Here is a 25,846-nt window from a genome sequence, read left to right on the forward strand (position 1 = left end):
TAACAACAAAGAACATGAGATTGAATTCTCCTTGTCTTGTTGACAGTGATGAAGAACAAAAGTGTTGTTGTATGGATGAGGCTCTGTTAAAAATAGGAAAAACTATCACTGCTACTTTGACCAAAACAAAGTTGTGTAAGGGTTTGAAACATGTAAGCCAAATTTTTAGAGATTATTCATAGGCCTTCCCCCACCATATGCTTAAACCAACGAACAAAACAAAAACACACATATACTACTCAACAAAGAAGGTCCAGAGAAGATATTTTCACTCATTACTTCAAGGGACACGGGAGATCCCTCTTCAGAAGGCCTTTAAGGTACTGTGAAACTGAGCAGTATCTTATGTAATGAAAACTACATGCAAAAGAAGAGGATGGGACTTGAAAAGTATCAGCTACAGATCTAGCTCCCCATCAGAAACAATCAAGGCTCTGAGGCTGAAGAGTCTCCTGCTAAAGAACTAGACCAGGTAGAGGACTCCAGAGCTTGCTGCTGGAGATCAAGAGACCACTAAGCCACCCATATCTTAAGGGCCAGAGTCTGGACTCTTCCCTTTGGACTAAGGAACCTTGCATAGGACCTCAATTTCTGGCAGCACACCAGCTGGGGAGGTATACAATGGAGGAGCACCAGTCTTCAGGACAGAGGGTTGGCCCTTTAGGAATCTAAGGTTAGCAGCAGTGCCTAAAGAGAGGTAGTCTGAGAGCAAGAGCTTAAAATGGCTTGGGCTGCCCTCAACCTTTGTTGGAGCAAGTTGTTTACTATTTGTGGTCCTGCAATTTCTAACCTCACCGGCCTTCTCCACGGGATACGGCACCAGACCAGAACATGACAATAGTATTCTAAGTACACCATAGTTTTGTATAACAGCATTATGATATCAGCAATGTTCAGCCCTTTTCCTAAAGGTTCCTAACATGGAATTCACCTTTTTCACAGCTGGGTTGACATTTTCATTGACCTATTCACCATGAATCCAAAATCCATTTCCTGGTCAGTCACCGTCAGCTCAGACTTCATTAGCATATATGTGAAGCTAGGAGGTATTTTTTGCCTCTGTGTGCACCACTCACAATGGATTATATTGAATCACATTTTGATGTCCACTCACAGAGAATTTTTTTGATGGCATAGTGTAGTTGTTCTTGGGGTTGCTCGTGCGTAAGCCGGTGCAAACACCTGGCTGGGTTGCCTGAGTAAACCTTTTCTGTCCGGACAGCCACTCACCCATGGGTGTCTCAACCGCTGGCAGAATCCGTCAGTGGGCGTTTCTTAAACTTCTTCCAGCAAAGAAGCTCTTTGACGCCTAGTCTCCTCCTACTCTCTCTGCGTGAAAGCCTTCTGCGCAAGGAGGGTGTAGGTAGTGGAGGACCTCTACTCTTCCCGCTGGTCCCCGGCAAGGAGTCATGGGACCGCCTCGCCGCTTCCCCCATCTGCCCCCCTTCTCCACTGGTGCTACACTGATTCTCTTCCCCAGAAGATGGGCTGCCTCTCCCAATCCCGGGACGCTCTCTGGAATCCCTCTGGATTTTGCTCTCTCCCTCTGGCACTGATGGCAGTTCCTTGACACATAGATATGCCAGAAAGGCCCTATTAGGCTATATGTTGCTTTGTTGACTACACAAGAGGGCTTCACTGCTTCCTACCTAACGTGTCACTTCCTTCGCATCTCTGTCAGCCAAGTGATCCTCGAATGGTATAAACATTTAGCTCATAGTGGATTAAGCAAACAGCTGGATCAGAATAGAAAGGGTTGAAAAAGTACTGGGAGGTAGTGGGCACCAGAGCAGCCCTCTAAAACTTGACTATCACTTTGCTGATCACTTATTTCAAAAGCTAAACACAGATATGGGAATCAAAGGAGGTTATACACAGGGCACATGGGTTATCTATTTTAAAAGCTATACTGGGAGCTCATTTCCTGCGTTTTCAGCAGTTTATGAGCTATTCAATCCAGCTCCATCCTATCTTGGAGGAAGAAAATATAGGAAAATAGATAAGTTGTCTTTCATGTTGTCAAATCTCACAGAGTGAAGGATTGCATCATAGGAAACTTATTTCAGTGGGAAAGCAGGACCTGTTTTGATCGAGCAGAGCACAGAAGTGACAAAGGAAGACAGAGGGATGCGATTGTTTCAGAAGACACATTTTCTTAAGCACCCTGACCAATTGACTTGCCACAGCAGTTGCAAATATCTCCCGGACAACTATGTCAACTGTGTATTGCTCCAAATAACAACATGTTGCAAACAGATTTGAAAACACTTGGCTGACTTCATCTGGAAAAACACAGATGTATTCTTAAACAATAGATACATTTCAGCAAAGCATTGTTTACACAAAACTGCAGGATACTTTTTAACTGTAAAAAAGTTGGATGTTGCTGCAGCACAAAATAGTTCCACACAATTAAAAGGCAGGTTTTGTTTAAAGAGATATTTCAATTTAAATTTTTAATTAACACCATCAGCCATTAAAAATGGATATCTATCATTCACAATTGATGTCCCAGAATATGCATTTTAATGATCCATGTTTGTTTGGTTAATAATTAATAATTTTTACCCGACCTCTTTAATGCATATTATCACTCTGCTGTTCTGTCTGGCCTTATGGCTATTATTGACAAATGCCCATAAACTGAAGCAAAGGAAAGGGTTTTTTTGTTTTGTTTTAAAAAGCTTTGTAGCCATGCTTGTGGGTGGTGTTCATAGCTGGGGAAGGAAGGGATAAATCTCTGCTCTCTGTGTCCTGCAATCCTGATGACAAATTGGGCTCATAACTCAGCTGTAATTAAACACGCACAACGAGAAATGATGTTGCACATTACACGTATTTGTAAAGTATAGCTTGACCCTGAGCCTAAGAAAAATGTCAAGTGTGAAATACTCCCAATTCTATACTAGGCACAGAATGACCAAATATGACCAACCCTGCTTAGAGCTTTCACTGGTGAACTTATTTTTAAAAAATAATAATCCAGCATTCTATTATTATGGGTCGTCTCCACTGGGGCCCTATTGTACAGCTTGTCTTGTGAAGAGATGCCTCTTATCCCAAGAGTTCATTTCACCCAGACAAATCACAGAAAGCAGCTTAAGAACCCGTCGCCTCCTGCCAGAATAGTTCCAAAAACTTTAAACTAACCTCTGTTTCAACTCTTGATGATTCCTTTCATTTGTTGCCGCTGGTCATGCGACCACCATAAAACATGTCATTAAAAAAAACAAAAAATCTATTCGATGTAACGCTTCATGCATCATTTTAACAAGGGAAACTACATAAGTATACCCTGTCTTCTATAAAGCAAGGGCTCCAAATGTCACTGTTTTACATTTCATTAAACCATCTTCTGGCAGTGCATCACCCGGTAGTCTCAACACGTCTTTCTTAAGCCCCGACAACGTGTGGCGTGAACATTTCTCCGCTTACGGAGAGATCTCTGGAATGGAAGCTTTGGTGAACCATTCATTTTCTGTAGCTGCCATCAGGCATTGTGGTCTGTGAAGGAACTGCACAACTGGGGAGTGGTGGTGGGGAGAAATCATAAGTACGCCTGAAGACCACATGGCAGGAACAGGTATGTGCAGGTCTACATCCCAACATAGAGAGCTGCCAGGTATGCAACATGAGTCAACCTGCCTCATCTGCAGCTTCAAGGGGCTCCCCAATGAAACATGGTGGTGACACTTCTTCCTTTTTATAATTATTTTAGCTTTTGTTTCAATTCCACATATTCCAGGACTTTTATCATGTAGGAAGCCTTTCCTATAACAGGAGGGAGGTGGGAAGCATGCATGGTTTTCCCTACCACGCATTTTGGCACCGGAAATACCCCAAACACAAAGTTTAGGAGAATGTGTATTTGGGGAAGGGGGCTGTTGTTTAAACTGATCCATAGACAACAGTCAAGTTGGAACCTGCCAGAGAGATGGTGGCCGATCAGCCAAAATTCCACCTTAAAGAAGAAGTCCGTCCTCTTGAGAAGAGTCAACATCTAGCCTGAGTACACAGAGTCGGTCCAGAACCTCAGCCCTTTACCGTCTAGGGGATTTGCTCAAAGCTGAAGCCCTGACAGCTAACCACGCACAGTAGCTATGAACAGGCCCACGGCTTTCTAGTTTAGACCTGGCAGCTCCCAAGAATTGAGTATGTCCAAATTCTGCTACAGCATCAGACAGAAAGCAAACAAATCAAGTAGTAGCCTTAAGGCATCCAGAGATCCAGGCTACATGCGGCTATAGCCCGAGGCTCTGAGGGAGTTATGATGGCTATATAAACCACACATTAATAATAACAGCTTGATCCTGTATAGGGCAATCTATGAGAGCAAAGAAGGTTTTAACAAACTGCCATCTAACATTTGCGTTGCATTATGTTACCTGAGCCTACACCTCTTCACAGAGAGCATACTGAAGGAACCACGCGGTCCATTTGGAAAGCAAAACTGAAATATTTGTTTTGCTGCTGCCTAGAAGAGCTGCCTTTTAAAAACCAGATGCCGCAATCACTTTGGTGTGTTCTCTCGAGTAGTGTATTCTTCAGTGCTTGAAATCCGAGGGTGCATTTTGGCAAAGTTATTTCCGAGCTAAGGGAGCAAGCTCTGGTTGATATTTTGCTAGGACTTTCTGCCTCCCATTTGGAGGATTAAGTCTCCCTTGGAAATAATAATTCCGTGGGGTGATTACTCATCTCTTGCTTCATTTACCTGCGCTGCTTCTCACCCTTGGCTGCCCATCATTGACATGGCATCCCAAGTACCTGCCCTGTCTATTTAAAGATAAGATTGGCAGAAGGAACTATTGGTTTTTGGCCTGTAAGTACAGCACTGCAACACACTGACTGAGCACATGATCCTTTCATTTCACCCTATTTAAAGGGCCACCTGCCCTTTAAGACTAAGGAGAAGAGAGAAAAGACTCCTGTACGCACAGTCAGCGTGGCTTGGTGCTGCTGCTTCCAACCTGGAATTACAGGTTAACTGATGCTAATTAATTAAAGCTTGCTTTTTTAAAAAAAATTGCACGAAGTGTTGCAGTCTGAAATCAAGCAGAGGAAGCAAGAGCAAAGGAGGACTCAGCTGTGCCTGCCAGGTCTCAAAGTTTTACTATGAGGGCTTAAGGCTACATTCAATGAGCCAAGCACGTTATTTTCTTTGGACTGCGTTCAAGAAGCTCTTCCAGAGAGGGAAAGAAAAGGCAGCCGTCACTTTTGTTTCACCACTTTTCGTCAAACGTTAACTGCTTCCTCTATAGAACGGATCTGTTTCAGGAGAGTGAGGCTGCTCTCAAAGTACTCAGGACGTGAAGGTACACGTGAATTGCGAAGGTAGCATTCCAAAGCCAACAACTGGACTTGCCTGAAATAACAGGAAGGTGCTTAAGGATTGGCTAAGCTCCTGAGCACCTTTTGACAGAGGCGAGGAGGATACCACGTGACGGCAGAGGAGCATTTCTGAATACCTGCTCGAACAAACAAACGACTCAGGGAATTATTTTGTGAATCTCAACGTTAGGCTATCACCCCAAGAGTATGCCGTTTTAAAACCATGCGCTGGGACAGAGATAGAGAACTTTGCACTGGGTGCAAACTTGGAAATCTGGAGCAACAGAGGGAGGATGAAACTTCCTTTTTGCAGGATGGAGGTGCAGGAATCATAGAATCATAGAGTTGGAAGAGACCACAAGGGCCATCGAGTCCAACCCCCTGCCAAGCAGGAAACACCATCAAAGCACTCCGGAGACAGAGAGACCTGTGAACTCTGCAGCATGGAAGCACAATCTCAATGAACTTTCAAATCCAGGTCTAGTGCAGTCAGTGGGATGTTTTGTGTCTGGAATTACGTTTCCCACCTACCCATACTGCTTTGATCCCCTAGCTGCCAAGTAAACAGGTATGAGGGAGCTTATACAACAATAGAGTAGAGGGAATCCTGCTATGGTGTGCTGGGGCTCTTAATTCTAACACATTCACTTCCCACCTGGAGCCCAACATTCTCTAATTCAGCAAGATCCTGTGTTGATGCACAGAAGGTACACACACTGTTCACCTGCAGACTACCTATCCAAAGCTTCATTAACCTGTGACCCCAAAATTCAGGATACCCTCCCAAACTCATAACAAAGTTTTGTGATAGTTTAGTGCCGTGTTGTGCTGTGAACCCTATGTTTTGTGCCACCCCAACCCCGAAAGTGAGTAACTGACACTCAAACCGGGGACGATAAGAACACCCCAAAACCCAACCTTGTTCGGTTGGCAGCACAAAAATAGCACAAAACTTTCGCATCAGTTGGGGGGGGGAATATCCTGAATTTTGGGGTCACAGGTTAATGATTCTCCTAGCCAAGTCAGGTAGCTGGCTAACAACCCCTCTGCCAAGGCTTGTAGTTATGAAAATGTCTCTGCCAATCACTGTAGCCAACTCCATAGAGGCACCATCTTCACTTTTCTAAATGAGCACATGATGCACCTACCAAATGTAACCACACACCAGTCATCACACTGAGCTCCAGATAAGGGCAGTTTTTACACAGGAAGCAGCTCATGTAAGAACCTCCCTATTCTGCTTTTCCTCCCTATTCTTTTTCCTATTGCCTCATTTGATATTCTCAGAATCATCTTTTGGCCAAAAGTGTTCTCCTTCCCAAAATGAGGCAGCTGACCCTTTGCAGACGAGAAATTCTCTAAATCGGAGAACTTTGGCTGGTCTTTGCTGACACAAAAATCTATGAATCAGAAACCTTTGGATGGTCTTTGAAAATATTAATCCACTGGGGGAAAATGGATTCCGTTGAACATGACTAACATGATAAAAACTACACGTTAACAGCAGTCCTTCTACACAAACTCTTTTCTTAGCTCTATGAGTACCTCTTTAGCTAGTAATATGAGATGATGAGTATGTCTGTGCTTCTTATTCCTTTTGTTAACATATGCCTAATACTTATGAGATGCTGTGCTCTCAAAACATGACCTATTAACAATGCAAACAGAGCATTGCTAAGTAGTTACCCCAAAATGGAAGAGTTTACAAAGAAATAAAGTGACTAAAATGATCTTAAGAGTCTCACAACCCGACCAGAATTGATGGGCTTCATATGCACAATTTTGGGGGCAATATATATTCTTCCTGCTGCTAGATGTCTCCCTCGATTCAGCTGATGCTCTTAACACCTCTGCTGACTGGGGACTTCCTGCTCTTATTGGTGCTTCCAACATTTGACAAGCCTTTGTCACCCCGCTCTGTTGCTGTGTGCAGCTTCAGCTCCACTTGTGTTACAGCAGAGAGACACACTTTAAAAATGTACACAGGGTGAAAGGTTTTGTCTTTCAAACTATGTTACGCTTCGCTCCCAATTGTATACAGCACTGGAATTATTCTTATATTTTATTCCCCATTCTTCTGAAGCGGCCTGAGCTTTTCAGCTAACTGTGGCAATGAGGTTTCTAAAATGCATTTTCCCTCCCCTAAGACATGATCGCTGCTGAAACCAGGTTTGATTTCCAACAATTCTGTAGGTAACTTCTTACCCACAAGGAACTGTGACATCTCCTTGGATTGGCCAGTTTCCTTGGACTTTGCTGTATCTGAAAGGCCAAGCAAGCTAGATTTTGATTCCAAGTGTTGCAATTTGGGGTTGTTAAAACTTTTGCCACCTCTACAACATGAATGTAGATGTGGTAAGTTGGAATTCCACATGAAGTAAGTAAGAAAGGCTCATCCAGGTCTGATGACCTCAACAACTAATGTGTATGACTCCCCAGGAAGAAGCATCTGTTGGGGTGTAAAGAAAAGAATAAAGGGAGGACTGTTACTATAAGCGAGATTCTAACATGGAAACATGGAAACAGATTCTAACATGGAAATGGATCAGTAAGTTTTTTTTAAAGTCATTCTGTGGCAGTGCCAAGTGTCCTGGCCCTCATTGGTAGGCAAAGAACTTGAACTACGGATTCAGTTTCTGTCAAAGGTTTTAACGCACAAATCAAATCAGTGCACAGGAAAAGTTCAGGTTGCACAAAGGAACATGTGTAAAGAGGTATTGGCGCATGGCTAAACTCAAGCTAAGACATTGATCCAGCACGTGACATGGTCCCTGCACCTCTCTTTTGAAGGGCAGGGCGGCCATAGCTCTTAGTGCAACAAGTGGCCAGAGTCTCAAAAGTGGGCAAGGAACTGGGCACTCCTTCAAGTGTGTGGGGTCTTTGAGGTGTCCTGGGAGACAGAGGCAGTTTCATCAGCGGCTCAGTATCTGATTTACTTCAAGTCACCTGCTACAAAGGAGGAGTCTTCTCACTGGCAGGAGGAAGGTGCCACGGGAAGAGATATGGGTCAGAGGCTGCGCCATCTCCAAGGTCTTTGCATCCCCTAAACCACCAGGCTTCTTGCCTGACTCGAACATCTATTGGGGTCCCAATTTCACTCCCCTCATCCCACTAGGACTCTCACCTGTGCCATCAAGCTCCCATTCCCCAAGCTTCTCCCATTCTTCCACAGGATCTGACCACCCCATCTCCATGATCTTTCCATGGCACTCATAAAGGTGAGAGTGACAATCTCGTGGGGTCACCAAGACAGTTCTTAGACAATTAAGAGTGAAATAAAAGGAAATTTCTCAAATATGTGAAGAAACTTCCTGAGATACACATTACAAATGGGTGCTGGAATAGGTGGTGGGTTGCTTAACAGACATGACCAGTCTGAATAGAAAGCTACAGAAATAAAGGGAAACAATATCGAAATGACTGTTAGGAATTAAAACTAATAGGATTCCATGATCTACCACTTTCTCCCTCCACTAACCAGAAACTCACTGTAGATCCCTGAAAAGACAAAAAATGCTAAATTAAATGTTTGTGGAAAGAAGGTTTATTTCAAACCAGCACATGTTTTTCCCCCAGCAGTTAGATATCATAAATTCATACCAGACTGGAGTTCGTTGCTGACTTTTCTTTAATTTCCCCAGAAAGAGACAGAATAATCTATGCCCTTGACTCTATGGTTGTTTATGTTCCTTACCATAATCTGGTTTTAAAAGTATGCAGATGAACAGAAGATTTGCTCTTGCATGACTGCCAAGGCCATTTTCTGCTTGAGTTATCTGATGAGCAAAAGCCTGCTCAAGAAGGTACAGATACCCTTATCAGGGACAAAGTGAGCACCTCATTAGGCTGTGTCCCAAGCACTACATTTGAGAGGGGTAACAAATATAATATTCAAGGTGGCCCTTTCTGTAATCCAATTCCCACCCCTCGCCACCTCCATTTATGTTATCTCTGCTCATCCTCCCACCTCTACTTCATTATTACATCTAATTAAACTAAGAGGCCAGCCTAGTGCTTCCTGCCAGAAATAACCAAAGTGGAGCAATTGTTTGCGTTGACAGAATAGCAGAAAATCTGTTGATTTTCTATATAAGTTACAGAAATGTTAAGTGAACAACAAGTCCAGTGCGAACATTCATGAATGTCTGATTTGTTTTAGCTCCCAAGAAGTACTGTATTATATGACCCAAACCTGCTGGTGGTTGCACTAAGGCAGGGGTTGACAATGTGGTGTCCATGGGTGCCAATGTGTCTGCCAGTAGCTCTTATAGCACCAGCAAAAAGTCGAAAGAAATATCCTCTCAAAACTCCGCAATGCATGAACAATGCTCAGATTCTGACTGTACTCGCTCAGCCTTTCAGACATCGAAAACATTCCTTAACCCTGCCCGCATTTCAGTGGATGTTAGGGCTGAGCACCCTTCCCTCCCTGCTGTACCAAACAGAGATGTGCAAAGAGCTTCTGTCAGCAAGCTTAGTGGTCATTTTGTTACGGAAGTCCATTGCACTTTCTCAAAATTCCAAATGTGTCCACTGACCCCAGAAAGGTGGGCAAGCCCTGCACCAAGGCAACATCTGATGGGACTGGAGGTCCCAGTAAACATGGATAAGGAGAGAGAGATCAGGGCTGAAGAACCTATGTCCCTCCGGTTGTTACTAGACCCTGAGCTCCCATAAGCCCCAGACAGTCTGGCCAACTGTCAGGGATGATGGGAACTGTAGTCCAGCAACATACGTTGTCCAGATGTTCTCCACTCCTGGGAGAGAACATCTTCCTTCTGGCACTGAGGTGGCTTCGATGTAGATATAGATGGTGATTTAGCAATTGGTAGCTTCCTGTGACGTGCAGGCAACTCCTTGGTAATCTGGCTGTCTCATTTGTCCTGCTGCGTGTAAAGAGAGATCTACCATATATCAAAAGGCGTAGATGTGTGTGGTAAATAGTCTGTTACATATGTAAATATATAAGTGCTTTATAGTCAAAGCACTGTAAGAGGCACACTGATCTAGTTGCATTCATATTTCTAACATGACAGTCAATATAGTGAACATGCAGTATGTAGTAAAAATGCTTGGGGCAATGATAATTTCAGTCAGCAACAATTGCTTATTTTCGTTTATTTGTGTGTGTTTTTTAAAGCAGATAAAAAAAGCTGGTGCATCATATGTTACTTGTAACTGGAACCTAACATAATTACAAGTCCATAATTTCTTGACCATGAACCCTCTCCCCACCTAGTTCTATTCCACTATTCTAGGAAGGTTTAATGAATCCAAGTGCAGAATCCCAGTTGGAAGCGCTTATATAAACAACACCTTCCATTCTGGCATCCTTAGTTTAGTGGCAGATAGTCAAAATATTGGGTTGTAGCCGAATTAACTTTCACCGAGAGTAGACCCATGGAAATTAGTGATGCCCATTAATTTCAATGGGTCTATTCTGAGTAGAACAAACACTGGATATGACCATAGTTAGTGGCCTAAGAAAGTGGCTTTTAATTTCACTTTAAACAGGAATTATTTTTACTTTAAACAGGAATTTGAACAGCTAATTCCACATACTGTAAAGCAGCATAAGGTAGTGGGAAGAAATGAACTGACAAATGAATTAAGCAAAAAAATAAATAAATTCAATTTCTCTCTGGTTTGGACACAAAAGGAACTTTTTGAAAATCCCATAAAATTATTCACATACAAACTTTAGGAAACTTGCCCCCTGTCCTCTTCTTTGACTTGAAATCATATGAAGGTCACTATTTATTCACGTTTTATCACTAGTTCTACATTTCCTACCCTATTCTACCCTCTTCTCCTCTTAGCCTAGTGCTCCGTTCACATCTGGGTTGATTTAACAAGTGATTGGAAATGTAGCCTCCTGATTTCCCGTTAAATACTAGGCACAGGAAAAGAAATAGCACTTGTTTTTCAGTGAGTTTTGACAGCCATCCAAAATCCAGTGCACACCAAAGAGCGGTCTGTGGTTTGATGGCAAGGGCCCAACATTTCTGAAACATATTCTTGGGAGAAGGAAGCAAACCGGGCTTCACCAGAAATAATGACACAGCTTCACTTTATATTTCTAGAAATGGATACAGGACTTTTAATTGCTAGCCTTAAGCAGAGTAACCATTCATTCTTTGCCACAGCGTGTGTGTGCTTTGGATCACCAAGTGCACCACGAACAATCCCTTTAAAGCCAGTAGGATTACTTACCTGTGCAAACATATAGAGTCAGGAACCAATGGTAGATTGCACACCTCTCAAAGGGATGTACCCTGAGGGACCCTACCCTAAAAAAAACCTTGTACATAACCTTTCTGGAATCAATACTCATGAGCAAGGAATAAGATGTTTCAGTCATGCAGCCAAATGCCCTGATCCAGAATTCTGGGTATGGCAGGGATGCTCATGAATCCCACCCCAATGACATTAGTGACAGGCAGGGACTTGCATCACAGTCCTTAGGCCCACAACATATATGAAGGTAAGGGTGGGGGGGTGTAAGAGAGAGACAGAATTTGGAGGTCCCCAAATTTTGGAAAGTCCTCCCCTCCTAGGTGCACCTTGTGGCTGTACAGTCATAGCTTGGATTACAGATGCTTCAGGTTGTGTGTTTTCGGGTTGCGTACCGCACCGAACCCGGAAGTATCGGAACAGGTTACCTCTGGGTTTCGGCGCTCGCGCATGTGCAGAACCACTAAATCACGCTTTGCGCATGCGCAGAAGCGCCAAATCGCGACCCGCGTGTCCACAGACACATCACTGCAGGTTGCGAATGCTGAGGGTTGTGAACGTGCCTCCCGCAACCTGAACGTCCACTGTATACATTCTGATGTCAGGTCAAGGTGCACTTTTTTTGCACAACCTTTGGGGATGGAGGAAGTTATGGCTTAATTGTGTTGAGCTGCATGTAACCAGCCCTGGTCCCATAGGGGGAAGGGTGTGCTATAAAGGCCTTTGAATAAATATTGCTGGCTTTGTGTCAAGAATGTTCAAAATAGTAAACCACTGCACATGCCCTCTGCTGAATGCTTAAACCCACTAATGTCTCTGTGGCCACGGACTGCATGAAGTATCTAAGGAAGATTCATTGTAGTTTCCATAACAAACAGCCGCATTCCAGCAGGAAAGATCTCGAGCCATGAAAGTCAAAGGGCTACCTCCTGAAGCAAAAGTTTCCACCAGCTGAGTAACACCTGCAAAGGCCACCTCTTCGACACTAGAATAAAAAATAAAAAAGCATGGCTTCCTGCCAATACCTTCATGCGGAAACTTGCTTGAAGCAGAAAAAAAAGGAGGGAGAGGAATTAGCAATAGTGCGGCTGGGATTTCCCTTACCCTCCAGGACGGAACAGCAGGTTGGAGATATTTAAATCCTGCGAGGGGGAAAGGAATGGCTTTCTCCCCTATTGCCTTCCAGTATCTCTAGGGTTTAAGGGCACCGCTAATGAAACTGCTTTGCATCAGATGTTTAATTGTTGTGCTCCTTGTGCAAAGACTTTTCTTTTATAACTGAAATGCTAAATGGCGAAGAAATCTGCCACAGCTGGATGAGAAGCCAGAACACTGGCCTCCTATGGGTATGTGAATGCAGTACATTATAGATCCTTAATCTGGCAAAGGGTCAGGTTACGTGGTTAAAGTGGTACATGGGAACAGCAGAGGCTTATTCGGTTTGGCCATGCATTCCCAGTGCTGTTTTACAGTAGGTCTATTCAGATTAGACTTACACACCTACATCCACCTCTGCTCCAAGTGAGATTTGGAAAGTAAGGTGGAATCTACACACATATTAAAAGAACGCTGTGAAAATGCTTTTCTAAAAAATGTTTTGAAAAATACATTGAATTTGCCATAGCTCACTGTCGCCATCTAGTGTCACATATTGCACTTTACAACATAAAACGTTTTATTTGCAGCTGTATAGTCAAGTCCAAGAAAGGAAGTTCAAGGAAGAAATAAGGCAGAAACTTGCAAAATTCCAGAAGGCTCTGAAAGATGTTCCATGGAGGCATATAAACCCTGCGATCCAAACACTAGTTTCAAGCAGGATCCCATTTACAGGGATCAGGTGATTCCATGCTCAAATATGAATGGTATTTCCCAGTTCCAAGTGGTAATTTCTACAGGAATCGAGTAGGTGAACAGGCAGCATGGAAGAAAGTGTTTTGTCATGGAACAGTGTTCTGTCATGTGAACTAGTACAATCCTATGCATTTCTACCCAGAAATAAGTCCCCCTAGGTTCCTATAAGGCTAAAACTGAAATCCTATGCGCCCCAATTTGGATTGTATGTATGTGTGCGTGTGTTTCATTTCCAGAACTGCTTGAATGAACAAGTCACTAAAGACCTCAAACAATCTACCCTTCACAGTGATTTACTCCTGCTATTAAATTAATCCCCCTAGTAGAGGAGAACATAACTCACTTCCTAACAAGATGTGAGGGGCTGTGGAGGGGAAGGAACCAACCTAAAGCACATACCAGTTTTTTTCAATGCAAAACAGGTTTTAAAAATCCTCCAAAATCATTATGAATTTGTTCCCTCGTGAATCACATTCAAAAGTACAGTTGTCGACAGGCTGTAGTTCTAGTCAGTCCTCTTCAACATTGTCTATTCACAGAGGTCGCACAAAAGGGATAATAAGCGCCCGAGAAAGATTTTACGAGCACGGGTGATAAAAATACAAATAAAATATGTATAAGAACTAATGTTGCTGAAAAATCAAAGATATGATTTGCAATATCGCTAACGGAGGAATTACATATACAGAGGTACCTCGGGTTAAGTATTTAATTTGTTCCGGAGGCCCGTTCTTAACCTGAAACTGTTCTTAACCTGAAGCACCACTTTAGCTAATGGGGCCTCCTGCTGCCACCACGCCACTGGAGCACGATTTCTGTTCTCATCCTGAAGCAAAGTTCTTAACCTGAAGCATTATTCTGGGTTAGCAGAGTCTGTAACCTGAAGCATATGTAACCTGAAGCGTATGTAACCTGAGGTACCACTGTAGTTCTGTGATTCTTTCCCCCCTCAGAACTCTTCTTTTTTTGCTTTGAAAAAATGCAGCAGCTGAAGTTACAATTTGAAGGGGGACTTCAAATTGGCCAAAGAGTAGAGTGAGGAGGGGGCTTCTTAACCCTTTCCTATCGGCCCATTTCCTCACCCCCTCACCCACGCTTTATTACTTTAAAATATCTTTTCCGTAACATCCAAAAACATACGAGGCTTAGTTCTCACAGAAGGTGGTATACCTGAAGCATGTCACGCAGGGGATATCATGCCATTGAATGTTTTGAGAACACAAGAAGATCCCCGCTGGACCGGGCCAAAGGTCCACATCTAGTATAGGACTCTGTCCGCCCAGTGGCCAACCAGACGCTCATGGGAAGCCCACAAGGTGGACCTGAGCACAATAGCACTTTCCCCACTGGAGATTCCCAGCAACATGCATTCAGAGGCATGCTGCCTCCAGTAGTGGAGACAGAACATAGTCTTATATTCTCTTTAAGCAGGACCAAACAACGCTCGCTAAATTCCTGCACTCAGAAAACCATTGTGGGAGGGGAAAGGCTAGCCTAGAGCCATTTTCCTTGTCATCTATGTTATAGTTGGCATCTGGATACAAAAATTGTAGAGCTTTTTTTTTTGCAAAATCTCCAAAAAGAAAATTAAGTTTTTGAGCTATTTTTTTAGGAAATTTGCCCCCAAAACCCAACATTTCCAGGTTGCCATATGCCCGGGTTTCCCTGGACGCCATTTCCTACAGATGAATCCTGGGTATGTCCGAGAGATTCTGGATGTATGACAGCCCTAATCTATGTGGAAGGATTTTTTTCCGTGTGGATGCTCATATGGCTATGTGAGCCCCCACCTGCAGTTTGGAACAATTTCATCCAGAAACAGGTTTGACCATCTCATTGAAAACCAGGCCACATATGCATGTGAAGGGCTTTGAACACGGTATCATTTAATTGCTATTAATAACCAAAAATGGAATTTCCACGTTCAAAGCTGATTTCTCTGATTATTTGATGCTAGAGACAAAATACGGGAGAAGCTAGCTGAGAGGTTCGTGAGAGGTACCCAGATGGCCTCTGAGACTGGCTTGCCACTAAGACAGCTCTCATACTGTTATGTGGCAACTTAACTGAAAGTTTTTAATTTGGCTGCCAGTTGCCCCAGAATGCCTTTCTTTCAATCCTTAAAGTATAGGTCCTTTTAGTTCATCATCTTTCTATTAGAAGCTTCATCTCAAAATATTGAGTTTTTGATGGAAAATAACCTCTTCACATTTTTGAATGAAAAAGCAATGTCCTTTTACATTAGCAAGAGAAGCCAAAAAGTCTATGAATCATCCAGCTAAATTCTTCCATAGAGACAGACACAATAATTCTGACATTAGTACATCATGTAAGACACACATATTTCTCTTTATAAACAATGGACTTTTTTTTCAAAATTAAAAAATAAAACAAACTGGGAATGTGCAAGGATTCAAAATACTATGTTTTCCAGGATGTAGTGGCATGGAAAGTCTGGCAATCAAGCAAGAAAATATTCAGTACAAGGGTCAGAGTAAGCTTGAACAATTCTGCATCCTAGACATTGGAGGAACTGTGAGGGCAGCCTGAGGGTAGACATTTCTGAACACTCTGGCTAGTAAGGAGAAATTTAAGAACTGTTTAAGAACTGGCCACACATATTATTCACACATGCATTTTGCAAACTGACACAGAAGTGTGTAGTAAACTGAACTTAATATTGGGAAAAGGGAAAGATGCGAGAAACAAAAACTTACAGGATAGTTCACCTCTGGATCAAACGGCCATCTCAGGGTCAAGATACACAGGGCACTAAACTGATCTTTGAATCCTGTAGTATAGCACCAGGAGGACTGAGCAATGTGATTCCCCCGACTTTCCAATATTTGGCCTGGGTCTCAGGCTCAGCTCACAAGACAATATCCACTTCACAACTCTTCTTCCAGATTAGCTGCCCCGAACCAGAGTTTTCTGTCCCACATGCTCATAGCAGGAATAGTGTAATACTACACTATAAACTGCATTCCAATGAGTTCAGTACATGTGGTAATAACATTTGTTCTCATTACTACATTCTGGATTGTCCGCTGGGTTCCAGATGCAATTTGAGAAAACTCACTCTCTTATTCCAATTCAGGATGAACATCACTTGCCCTATTTCATGTTGTGGGCTGTGCTTTATAAAGCAGGACTGGACCCCGTGCAATTGTTCTACAACCAGCAACAGTAATGTTTGTTTCCGAAATTAGGATGTTAAATAGTGAAGCTTTAAGGACACACCATGAGACATGATATCATAGCCTAAAAATGCAATCCAAACAACCAGTCTGCTCAGCTTTACAAACAGCAAATTTGAATGTCCTGGCAAACTGTGAAGGAGTGATTTACAAAACAGTAGGTAATAGCTGGATCTTTCTCCAGGAGCAACATGCCAGTATTTGAGAAGCGCATACATGACTTCATCCTGGGCCTAGTTTTTTTGTACCTTTAACAAAACCTCAAATAATAATAATAAAGACTTTCCGCTGTGCACCAAGAGGCTCGTCTCAAAGTGATTAGAGATTTGGTTGCAGACCACACAGAAAGCAAGTTGTTTGTTAGTTAACATTTTCTTCCATGCTCTTGCCTTTGGCATTGCTCGTATCATGCCTTCCAGGGCTTATGATCTGTCACAAGGCCACACAGCCTCTCAGAATAGGAAGCCCACTAGAATTGATGATCACACATTAAGGGCAATGCCATAAACCCCATTTTAAACAAAAGTTCAAATAAATAACTGGAGAGAACTCAATTTGCTTCCACAAGACACCTAACTGCTCACAAGAGCCTTTGTTTTGAAACCTGATAACTAGTTAACATTTCTTTATATCGACATGACTTTCCCTTCCCCTTCTTCGAAAGGAGTACAGTGGTGCCTCGCAAGACGAAATTAATTCGTTCTGCGAGTTTTTTTCGTTCTACGAGTTTTTTCGTCTTGTGAAGCACCACTGTGTATTGACGGTTTCCCATAGGAATGCATTGGCGGTTTAAAAAAAAAAGGCGCAAGACGTTTCGTCTTGCGAAGCAAGCCCATAGGGAAATCCGTCTTGCGAAGCAACTCAGAAAGCGAAAAATCCTTTCGTCTTGCGAGTTTTTCGTCTTCCGAGGCATTCGTCTTGCGGGGCACCACTGTACCAGCTAACTGAGTAGGGTCCATTATGAAGTGGCTACAAAGCTTCATGAAGCTCCCAATACTTACAGTGAAAAACCTTGAAATCTCTGGGGCAAGTCTTTCTGTTTTCACCTTCCATACCAAGGGAACGGGAGAGTTCAGTATGAATGCCAATGGCCTCTGGTGAATATGAATTGAAGAAATCGGATTCAAATGTAAGGTGACCTATAAAAAAAAAACAAATACACACCAACCAATTAAAATATGGTCATTATTTGATAAGTATTCCAAAAATAATTAATATATAGTGCTTCTTTAACATTTCAAGTGCTTTGTGTACATTTTCTCAGTAATCCTTATACACAGACAAGTTGATAAGATGGTGATGATGATGATGATGGGACTGAGGAAAAGGAATGTGCTTAAGTCCACCTGCTCGGTTCATGACTGATGTGAAATCTGAAATAGTAATGTTCTGGACACTGCCAGGGCTGGGGTGAGGGGTTAGCAATACTGTACATCTGCAGAGCCATCTCAATGAATTTTGCTATCTGTGGCAGAGCAAAAAAAATTCATGCACACAAACTCAAAGTAGGCACACAGGACTCAAATCTGGTCACGTTATTTTGGCACCTGAAACACACAACCCCACAAGTTCCTCTCCACCTCCCTGGCAGTAAAACAACAGTGTCTGTTGCTAATAACAACCAACACAACAACAACTATCTATTATTATTAGCAGCAATTTGCTGCCCTTACATAAGAAAACCCAAAATCAGCAGCCTAAGATGGCCACCTTGCTCTGTTTGATGGTATGGCCAGCCATGGGCATCTGCAGGGCAGGGGACCAAGTGCCAACTCCCAGAGCCCCCTAACTTCGCTTCTCGTCGTTACTGTCGCTGCCTGCCACCACCTTCTCCAAAGAAGTGAGCAGTGGTTAGGGTTGCTGTTCAAAGTTATCGAGCTTTTTGGGGGAACATCTCTCCCCAAAAACACACATTTGAGGGCTTTTCTTGGATCTCCAAACCTGGATGTATGGCAGCCCTGGCAGTGACAGAAGCAAGGGGATGGGAGGCACCCTCTGCTTGCCTGGCCTTCTCCCTGTGGTTGGTTTGGGCTCAGAGGGACTGGCGAAGAAGCAGTTACAAGAGCAGTGAGGAGAGTGATTAGGAGAGGAATCAACTCTAGACTTCTTCACACATCACACTGAACACAGGTGCAGCTGTTTGCATAAAAGAGCTTGTGTACGCTCGCTGATTTGTGCAGCTCAACTATTGAGTATACCGCTTGTATACTCTTTAAACGTAACTTGCGAACACCCTTACCACTTACAGATGGGGGTAGAGTTGTGGCAGAGGCATGCTTAAGGCCACCTACTGAGTTCAGAACCGAGGTGGAATTTGAACCCTAATTTCCAAGTTCACAGTTTTGCATTCCTGAGCCTAATCCTCATAAATGGCAGGGAAGCTAGGAAACCTGTTTCTGACTGGGAGGACCGAACCCTCAGCAGAGTGCCCATTTTCTCTTCAAATAACCCAGTCTGCACAGCAATTCCAAAGCCACTGACAATTCAATACTACATTCCCTGACGCCCACAGATTAAGTGTAGTCACAATGTCATTATTAGCTGTTCTGCACTGCTGGGAAAAGCCACCATCCTAAAGCCACCGGGGTTCCTGGCTCCTCGGAGCTCAGTTGCCATATGGTCCCCATCATTTCTAAATTTGCTGTTAACAGACTTCTGTGGGAAGGTTTGGAGATTTTGGATGAATGGGCCCTGGGCAGCCCAGAGACGCACAAGCCTCGTGAGCCCTTGTGAGAAAAAGTCTGGAGCGATTCTCCGTTGCAAAGTCCGGAGTGTGCGCTGGACAGCCTTTAGGGAAGGAGTCTTGGAGAAGTCTAGCAAGCTCGGGATGAGGTCTGCTAATGAAAACAATTCCAGGAAAGAGATGAGATATTTTGGATCTTGTAACAGTGTTCGGGCAAACTTAGAAAGACACCTGCTCAGCAGTAAATAATACTTCAGTTTAACCATTATCCTAAAACCTCTTCCTTCATTGTAAGTGGGCAATCATAGTTTTCTGGCTTGAACTTATCAATGTTTGGAATACTGGGCATATTTTTCCAAATTCTCTTCCCCCACCCCACAACGTACTAACATATTTCCTTCAAGAGCTGTATAAACAAGATAATCTAACTTCCTTCTCACTTCTCTTAAAAAACCAAGCACACACCAGGTGACAGTAGCCATGAAAAAGAGGAAAATTGAGCAACCTGAAGGTATAGGAAGTGTCTGCGATTCCACTGGGAATGACATTTGAGATGAAAGGTTATACAGTGGTACCTCGGGTTACATACGCTTCAGGTTACAGACTCTGCTAACCCAGAAATATTACCTTGGGTTAAGAACTTTGCTTCAGGATGAGAACAGAAATCGTGCAGCAGCAACGCAGCGGCAATGGGAGGCCCCATTAGCTAAAGTGGTACTTCAGGTTAAGAACAGTTTCAGCTTAAGAGCAGACCTCCAGAACAAATTAAGTTCCTAACCCGAGGTACCACTGTACCACCAGTTAGTGCAGAGGTAGCCAATATGGTACCTTCCAGAAGTTTGAGACTCCAACTACCAGCCCCAGACAGAAAGAGAAATGGTCAGGGATGATGGGAGTTGTAGTCCATTTGGAGGGAACCACGTTAGCTAGCCTTGGTTTAATGCTATGTGAAGAAGCCTAGCCTCCTTGCAGGGTCACACACTCCCTCTCCTCCTCCCTTATCTCTGCCACCCACTGTTGTGACAGCATAGGCACATTTTAGGGCTATCTTCCCACACTGCTTCCTTCTGGGAAAGGACACTAAGAGAGAAGATGGCCTAAGTCTGGGACTGCCAGCATTGCCACTGCTAATGTACTGGCAAAGCAATTCAAAAAGGAAGGTCAGGGAAGAAGCCGGAGACTTCCCTGCCTCAGGCGGCACAGTGACTTAGGCCAGCTATCATGCAATCCATCGCCTGTATTCTGAAGATGCACCGAACAGGAAAACATCAATAATATGTGCTTACAAAACAACCAAAACCCACATGCACCATCATTCAAAGGATGATACAAGTACAGTGGTACCTCGGGTTACATGCGCTTCAGGTTACATACTGTCAGAGCTGGCTCCGGGTCCCAGCTCACCAAGGACCAACGCTAGCCGGTAGTACAGTATCAAAGTCTTTATTGAAGAATAGTCTCCATTTACAAATCTCAGCGTCCCAGCTCTACGTCTGAGCTTTAGACCGGCGAAGCTCTATCTGGATCTCCGCCCCCTGTGCACCAGCTTAAAACTCTAATCTTACTCCACCTCCTCCTTCTCTCTCTCTTCCTCTGGGTCTTACTACCCCCCGGGGTCTCTTCCCTCCTGGACTCTTCTGACGCAGAGCTGGACCCCTCTGACTCCTCCCCCTCTCTTCGGCGTGCTTTAGGACCTGGCTCCCTACCCGGGCTGCCCACCTTGCCGCCCTCCTGTACATTTGAACTTGGCGCGCGCGCGCGTTTAACTTTCCTGATGACCGTTTCCTCGCTCCCTGACGAGGGTGTGGCCACTCCTGCTTCACGCTCTCCCTCTGCCTGCGCGCTCCCTGATCCCGATGCCTTGGACTCCTCCCCCCTACTGCACTCTGGGGGGGAAGCTGGTCCGGATTTCCAGCTGTTACTCTCTGAGTCCCCTCTGGCCCCTTCTTCCCGAGGTGTCCCCCTTGCCCTGACCATGGGGGCCCCTTTCTGTGAATCCTCCGAGTCACTGGAGAGACTCAGAGACCTCGGACTACTGTCGCCGCTGACATTTCCTTCCGACTCCTCCCCCTCGCTCTCCGTTTCTTCCCTCTCCTGTGACTCTGCTCCTGAACCCCTGACATCCATCCCCCCCTCGAAGCCCCCCCTTCCCCCCTCCCCTTCCTCCGGCGGGGGTGCTGGGTGCTCCGTCGTTGTGGGGGTGAATGGTGGATACAGTTCGTCCCCCGTGGCGTGCATCCAGTTAGAGAAATCCGGCTCGTCCTCCATGTCTTCGCCGACCTCGTTCTCCTCTGCTTCCATCTCCGTGCCGCCATGCTCGAACCCAACGTCCTCCCCCATCACGTCCATGTCCCTCTCACCCTCGTTCCCCTCTGGGTCCGTTCCCTGCCAAGGGCCCCTCAGCCACCTCTCCTCTCCTCGATTGTCCCACCAAAACGAGCGGTCTGAGGCAAACCCCGAGGGCGAGCCCTCCGGTGAACGTGTTTCTAATGCTGGTTCTTCGTCCGATGTGAATCCCTGGAACGTGCTGGTAGAAAGCGTGGGTGTGAAAAGCCAGTCGTCGAAATACTCGGCTGGCATGGGCCTGTGTGGGAACAAGGCATGAAACTCCTCTTTGAGGAGAGGCTCGTCCAGGGCATAGTCCGGCACCCAACTGTTGGCGCTGGCCGGGGTACCTTCCCTTGCGAGAAAATATTCTACTCCCTCCTCCCCCCATCTCGAGTCCAAAATCTCTGTGACCTGGTTGATGGGTTCTCTTCTTGGCGACTCCCTCCTTGGGGGGGCCTCCCTATACGGGTCTGGTGCCGTGCCCTGCGCCTGAAATCGGTGAGGTGCTTTGTAGGGCGTGAGCACCGACCTATGGAATACTGGGTGCATTCTGGATCCTTCCGGAAGTGTCAACCGGAAGGCCACCGGATTGATCTGTGCTTCAACTCGGTAAGGTCCTAGTTGCTTATGTCCGAGTTTCTTCTTAGCTAAAGATCTGGTCGGCACTGCGTGGGCCGCTAACCACACCCAGTCTCCCACCTGTATGTCTTCACCAACCCTCCTGTGCTTGTCAGCCTGCAGTTTGTATGCGTGCTTTGCAAGCTCTAATTGCCTCCTAAGCTGATCGTGGACTTCCTGCAATTCCGCCGCCAAGACTTCCGCTGCCTGTGGCTCCCCCTCCCCCAGTTTCTCTAATCCCGGGAAGGTTCTGGGATGCCTCCCGTTGTTGGCGAAGAACGGCGTCACCCCTGTGGACACGTGCTTCGTGTTGTTGTAAGCGAACTCAGCGAGCGGCAGGTAGTCCACCCATGTCGTCGGCTGTTGATTTGCATAGCATCTCAGGTACTGCTGCATGATGGCGTTGACGCGCTCCGCTTGTCCGTTGGTCTGCGGGTGTCTCGCCGACGCTAGGTTGATCTTGACGTTCAGGAAACCCATCAGCTTCTGCCAGAAGCTCGAAATGAACTGGCGCCCCCTGTCGGACAAGATAGACCGTGGCAGTCCGTGCACCCTGAAGACGTGGTCTATGAACAGTTTGGCGGTCTGTTCTGCCGTGGCCACCTTCGCGCACGGAATGAAGTGGGCCATTTTAGTGAACATGTCCACCACCACTAGCACTGCCGTTTTACCCCTCGAGCTGGGTAAATCCGTGACAAAGTCCAGTGCCACCCTCTCCCACGGTTCGCTCGGGGTCTGCAGCGGTTCGAGCAGTCCTGCCGGAGGTTTGTGCACTGACTTGGCCCTTTGGCAAGTGTCGCACCTCGAGACGTACTCCGCGACTTCCCCCCTCATCTTGGGCCACCAGAAATCTCTGGCAACGAGTTCCGCCGTCTTCTCCTTGCCGAAGTGCCCGGCGGTTGGCGCGTCGTGCAACTGCTGCAGTACTTTCGCGCGGAGCTCATCTCCCGGTACATAGAGTGCTCCTCTGCGGATGAGCAATCCGTCCCTTATTTGGAACTCGTCGTTTTTCACCGTGCCCTTGCGCACCTCCTCCATCTTGGCTAGAGCGAAGGAGTCCTCCTGCAGTGCTCGACGGACCGCTTCCAGGTCCACGGTTGCGGAAGCGCACGCCCACGCTTTCTGGGCGAAAATGTGCTTGGCCGCTGCTGGCGCCGCTTCTTCGAGGTATTGCGGCTTTCTGGACAGTGCATCTGCCATGATGTTGTTGTCGCCTGGGATGTATTCTATCCTGAAGTCGAAATCCGCAAAGAACTCCGCCCATCTGATGTGCCGCTGGTTCAGGAACCTTGCCGTGCGCCAGTACTCCAAGTTCTTATGATCCGTGCGAACCTGCACAGTGTGTTTGGCCCCGATGAGGAAGTGCCGCCACGCCTTGAATGCTGCATGAATGGCCAGCAACTCCCTGTCCCAGATGGTGTAGTTCTGCTCTGACTTGCTGAGCTTCCTAGAGTAGAAGGCACACGGTCTCCAGTCCCCATGCGGGTCCTCCTGCAACAGTACGGCGCCCACGGCTCTGTCTGAGGCGTCCGTCTCAACCCTCAGCGGTTTGCTGGGATTCACATGCAGTAGCTGCCCTTCGGACGAGAAGAGACGCTTGAGGTTCTGGAAGGACTGCTCCGCTTGCTCCGTCCAGATGAACTTCTTCTTCTTGGAGCTGAGCGTGTCGGTAATGGCCGCTGTCTGCATCGCGAACCCCTTGATGAATTTGCGGTAAAAGTTGGCGAACCCCACAAACCGCTGGACCTCCTTCCGATTGCGCGGGCTCTTCCAATCCAACACCGCGCGAACCTTGGCGCTGTCCATGGCGAGCCCCTTGTCCGACAGCTTGTAGCCCAGGAAATCCACCTCCTTCCTGTCGAACTGGCACTTCTCCAGCTTTGCATACAGCCGATGCTCCTGCAGTCGCTGCAGAACCTCCTTGACGTCCCCCTCGTGGGTCTCCTCAGATTCTGAGAATATCAGGATGTCGTCCAAGAAGCAGACGCATTTCTTGTAGAGAAGACCCGCCAGGACGTGATGCATGAACGCTTGAAAACAGTGGGCGCCATTTTGTAAACCGAAGGGCATAACTCTATATTCATATGTGCCCAGGGGCGTGAACATGGCAGTCTTCCACTCGTCCCCCTCCCGTATGCGGATCAGGTTGTACGCCCCTCTCAGATCCAACTTTGTAAAAACGCGTCCTTTCCTCACCGTTGCAAGCAGGTCATCTATTTTGGGCATTGGAAAGGCTGTGGGCTTGGTCTTTGAATTTAAGAGCCTGAAATCCACTACAAGTCTTTTTTGGGGCGTGTCCTTTTTCTTCACAAAGAATACAGGACTGCCCCCCGCTGCTTTCGACTCCCGGATGAAACCGCGCTTTAAGTTGAGGTCTATGAACTCCTTGAGCTCCTGCAGCTCGTCTTCAGACATGGAATACAGTTTCCCGGCTGGCAGCGTCGCCCCTGGCAGGAGGTCAATCTGGCAGTCATAGGGCCTGTGGGGAGGCAGCTTGTCTGCTTCCTTCTCGCAGAAAACCTCCAAAAACGCTGCGTACTTGCGTGGCACTGCTTGCAGCGTGCTCAATTGTAGCTGCGTGTCTTCCCCTCCTTCTTCTTGGCTACGAAGAATGCAATGTTCCGCGCAATAGGAGGAACCGAAGGTCAGTTGGCGTTGGTACCACGCCAATGCTGGACTGTGCCTGTGCAGCCAACTCATGCCCAAGACTACCGGCGTGCCTGACAGTTTGGTGACGTTGAAGCTGATGACCTCTTGGTGATTTCCAATCCGCATCACCATTGGTTGCGTTTGTTGCACCACTTGCCCCCCTAGCAAGTCCCTGCCATCCACTGTGACAACCTTCAGGGGCAGTGTGGCTGGCAGCAGTGGTATATTGTGCTGCTGAATAAAATCCAGTCCTATAAAGTCGGCGTTGCTGCCGGAGTCAATGGTGATCGGCACTTCCAGAGTGCTTCCGTTGGGCAGTTGGAGAGACGCTGTAAGCTGCACCACTGGTTTGGGTGGGAGGGGGTCCGTGGGCTGCAAAATCCCTGGGGATTGTTTCATTGATTTGTCTGGCTGGACCCCAGTACCTCTTCCTCCAGCCAGACTCTGTCGTTTCCCTGCTGCGTTGCTTCTGTCACTGTTGCTGATGCTGCAGTGTGCTTGTGGAGCCTCTGGGGACACTCTTTCGCCATGTGTTGAGCACTGTCGCAGATGTAGCACTTCCTGTTCCCTCTAGGAGGCTTCGTCTTGACTGCTCCCGGCGTCAGGGCTCTGGTAGCTGACTGAGCCCTGGCACCTCCGAGCTCCATCGGTTCCTCTCCCCCTCCCTGCGAGGGCGTGGACTGCGCACGCGCTGCTTCTTTGGGATAGAAGGGAGGTGCTCTGGCTGGTGCCCTTCCCCAACGTCCTTCTTCTCTGTTGCAAGGACGTTCCTCCAGATGCACCCCGATCTCCAGAGCCCTCTGGACCACTTCCTGGGTGCTCCTTGGCCTCTCCCCCCTTCCAATCTCGGCTTTTACTTCTGTATTCAAGCCCTCCCAAAAGAGATCTCTCACTGGCGCAGAAGCTTTGTCCCATCCCAGTGCATGAACCAGTGCGAAGAAACGCGTATGGTACTGAC

The 25,846-nt window shown here is 46.1% G+C and overlaps 1 protein-coding gene across 3 annotated transcripts in view; it reads right to left on the minus strand.

The window, feature by feature from the left end:
• TGFBR3 (transforming growth factor beta receptor 3) overlaps positions 1-25,846 on the minus strand; it is a 142,279-nt gene that overhangs the window by 41,520 nt on the left and 74,913 nt on the right. For all 3 annotated transcript variants that reach the window (XR_014512318.1, XR_014512319.1, XM_083444870.1), the window contains exon 4: positions 17,612-17,749. Coding sequence is in view for 1 of the 3 variants with exons in the window: in XM_083444870.1 (XP_083300996.1) it covers positions 17,612-17,749 (138 nt within the window). In the remaining 2 variants the exon portion in view is untranslated. The remainder of the gene's footprint in view (positions 1-17,611; positions 17,750-25,846) is intronic.

This window comes from Podarcis tiliguerta (assembly GCF_965153285.1).
Source record: "Podarcis tiliguerta genome assembly, chromosome: 6".
Lineage (NCBI taxonomy): Eukaryota > Metazoa > Chordata > Lepidosauria > Squamata > Lacertidae > Podarcis > Podarcis tiliguerta.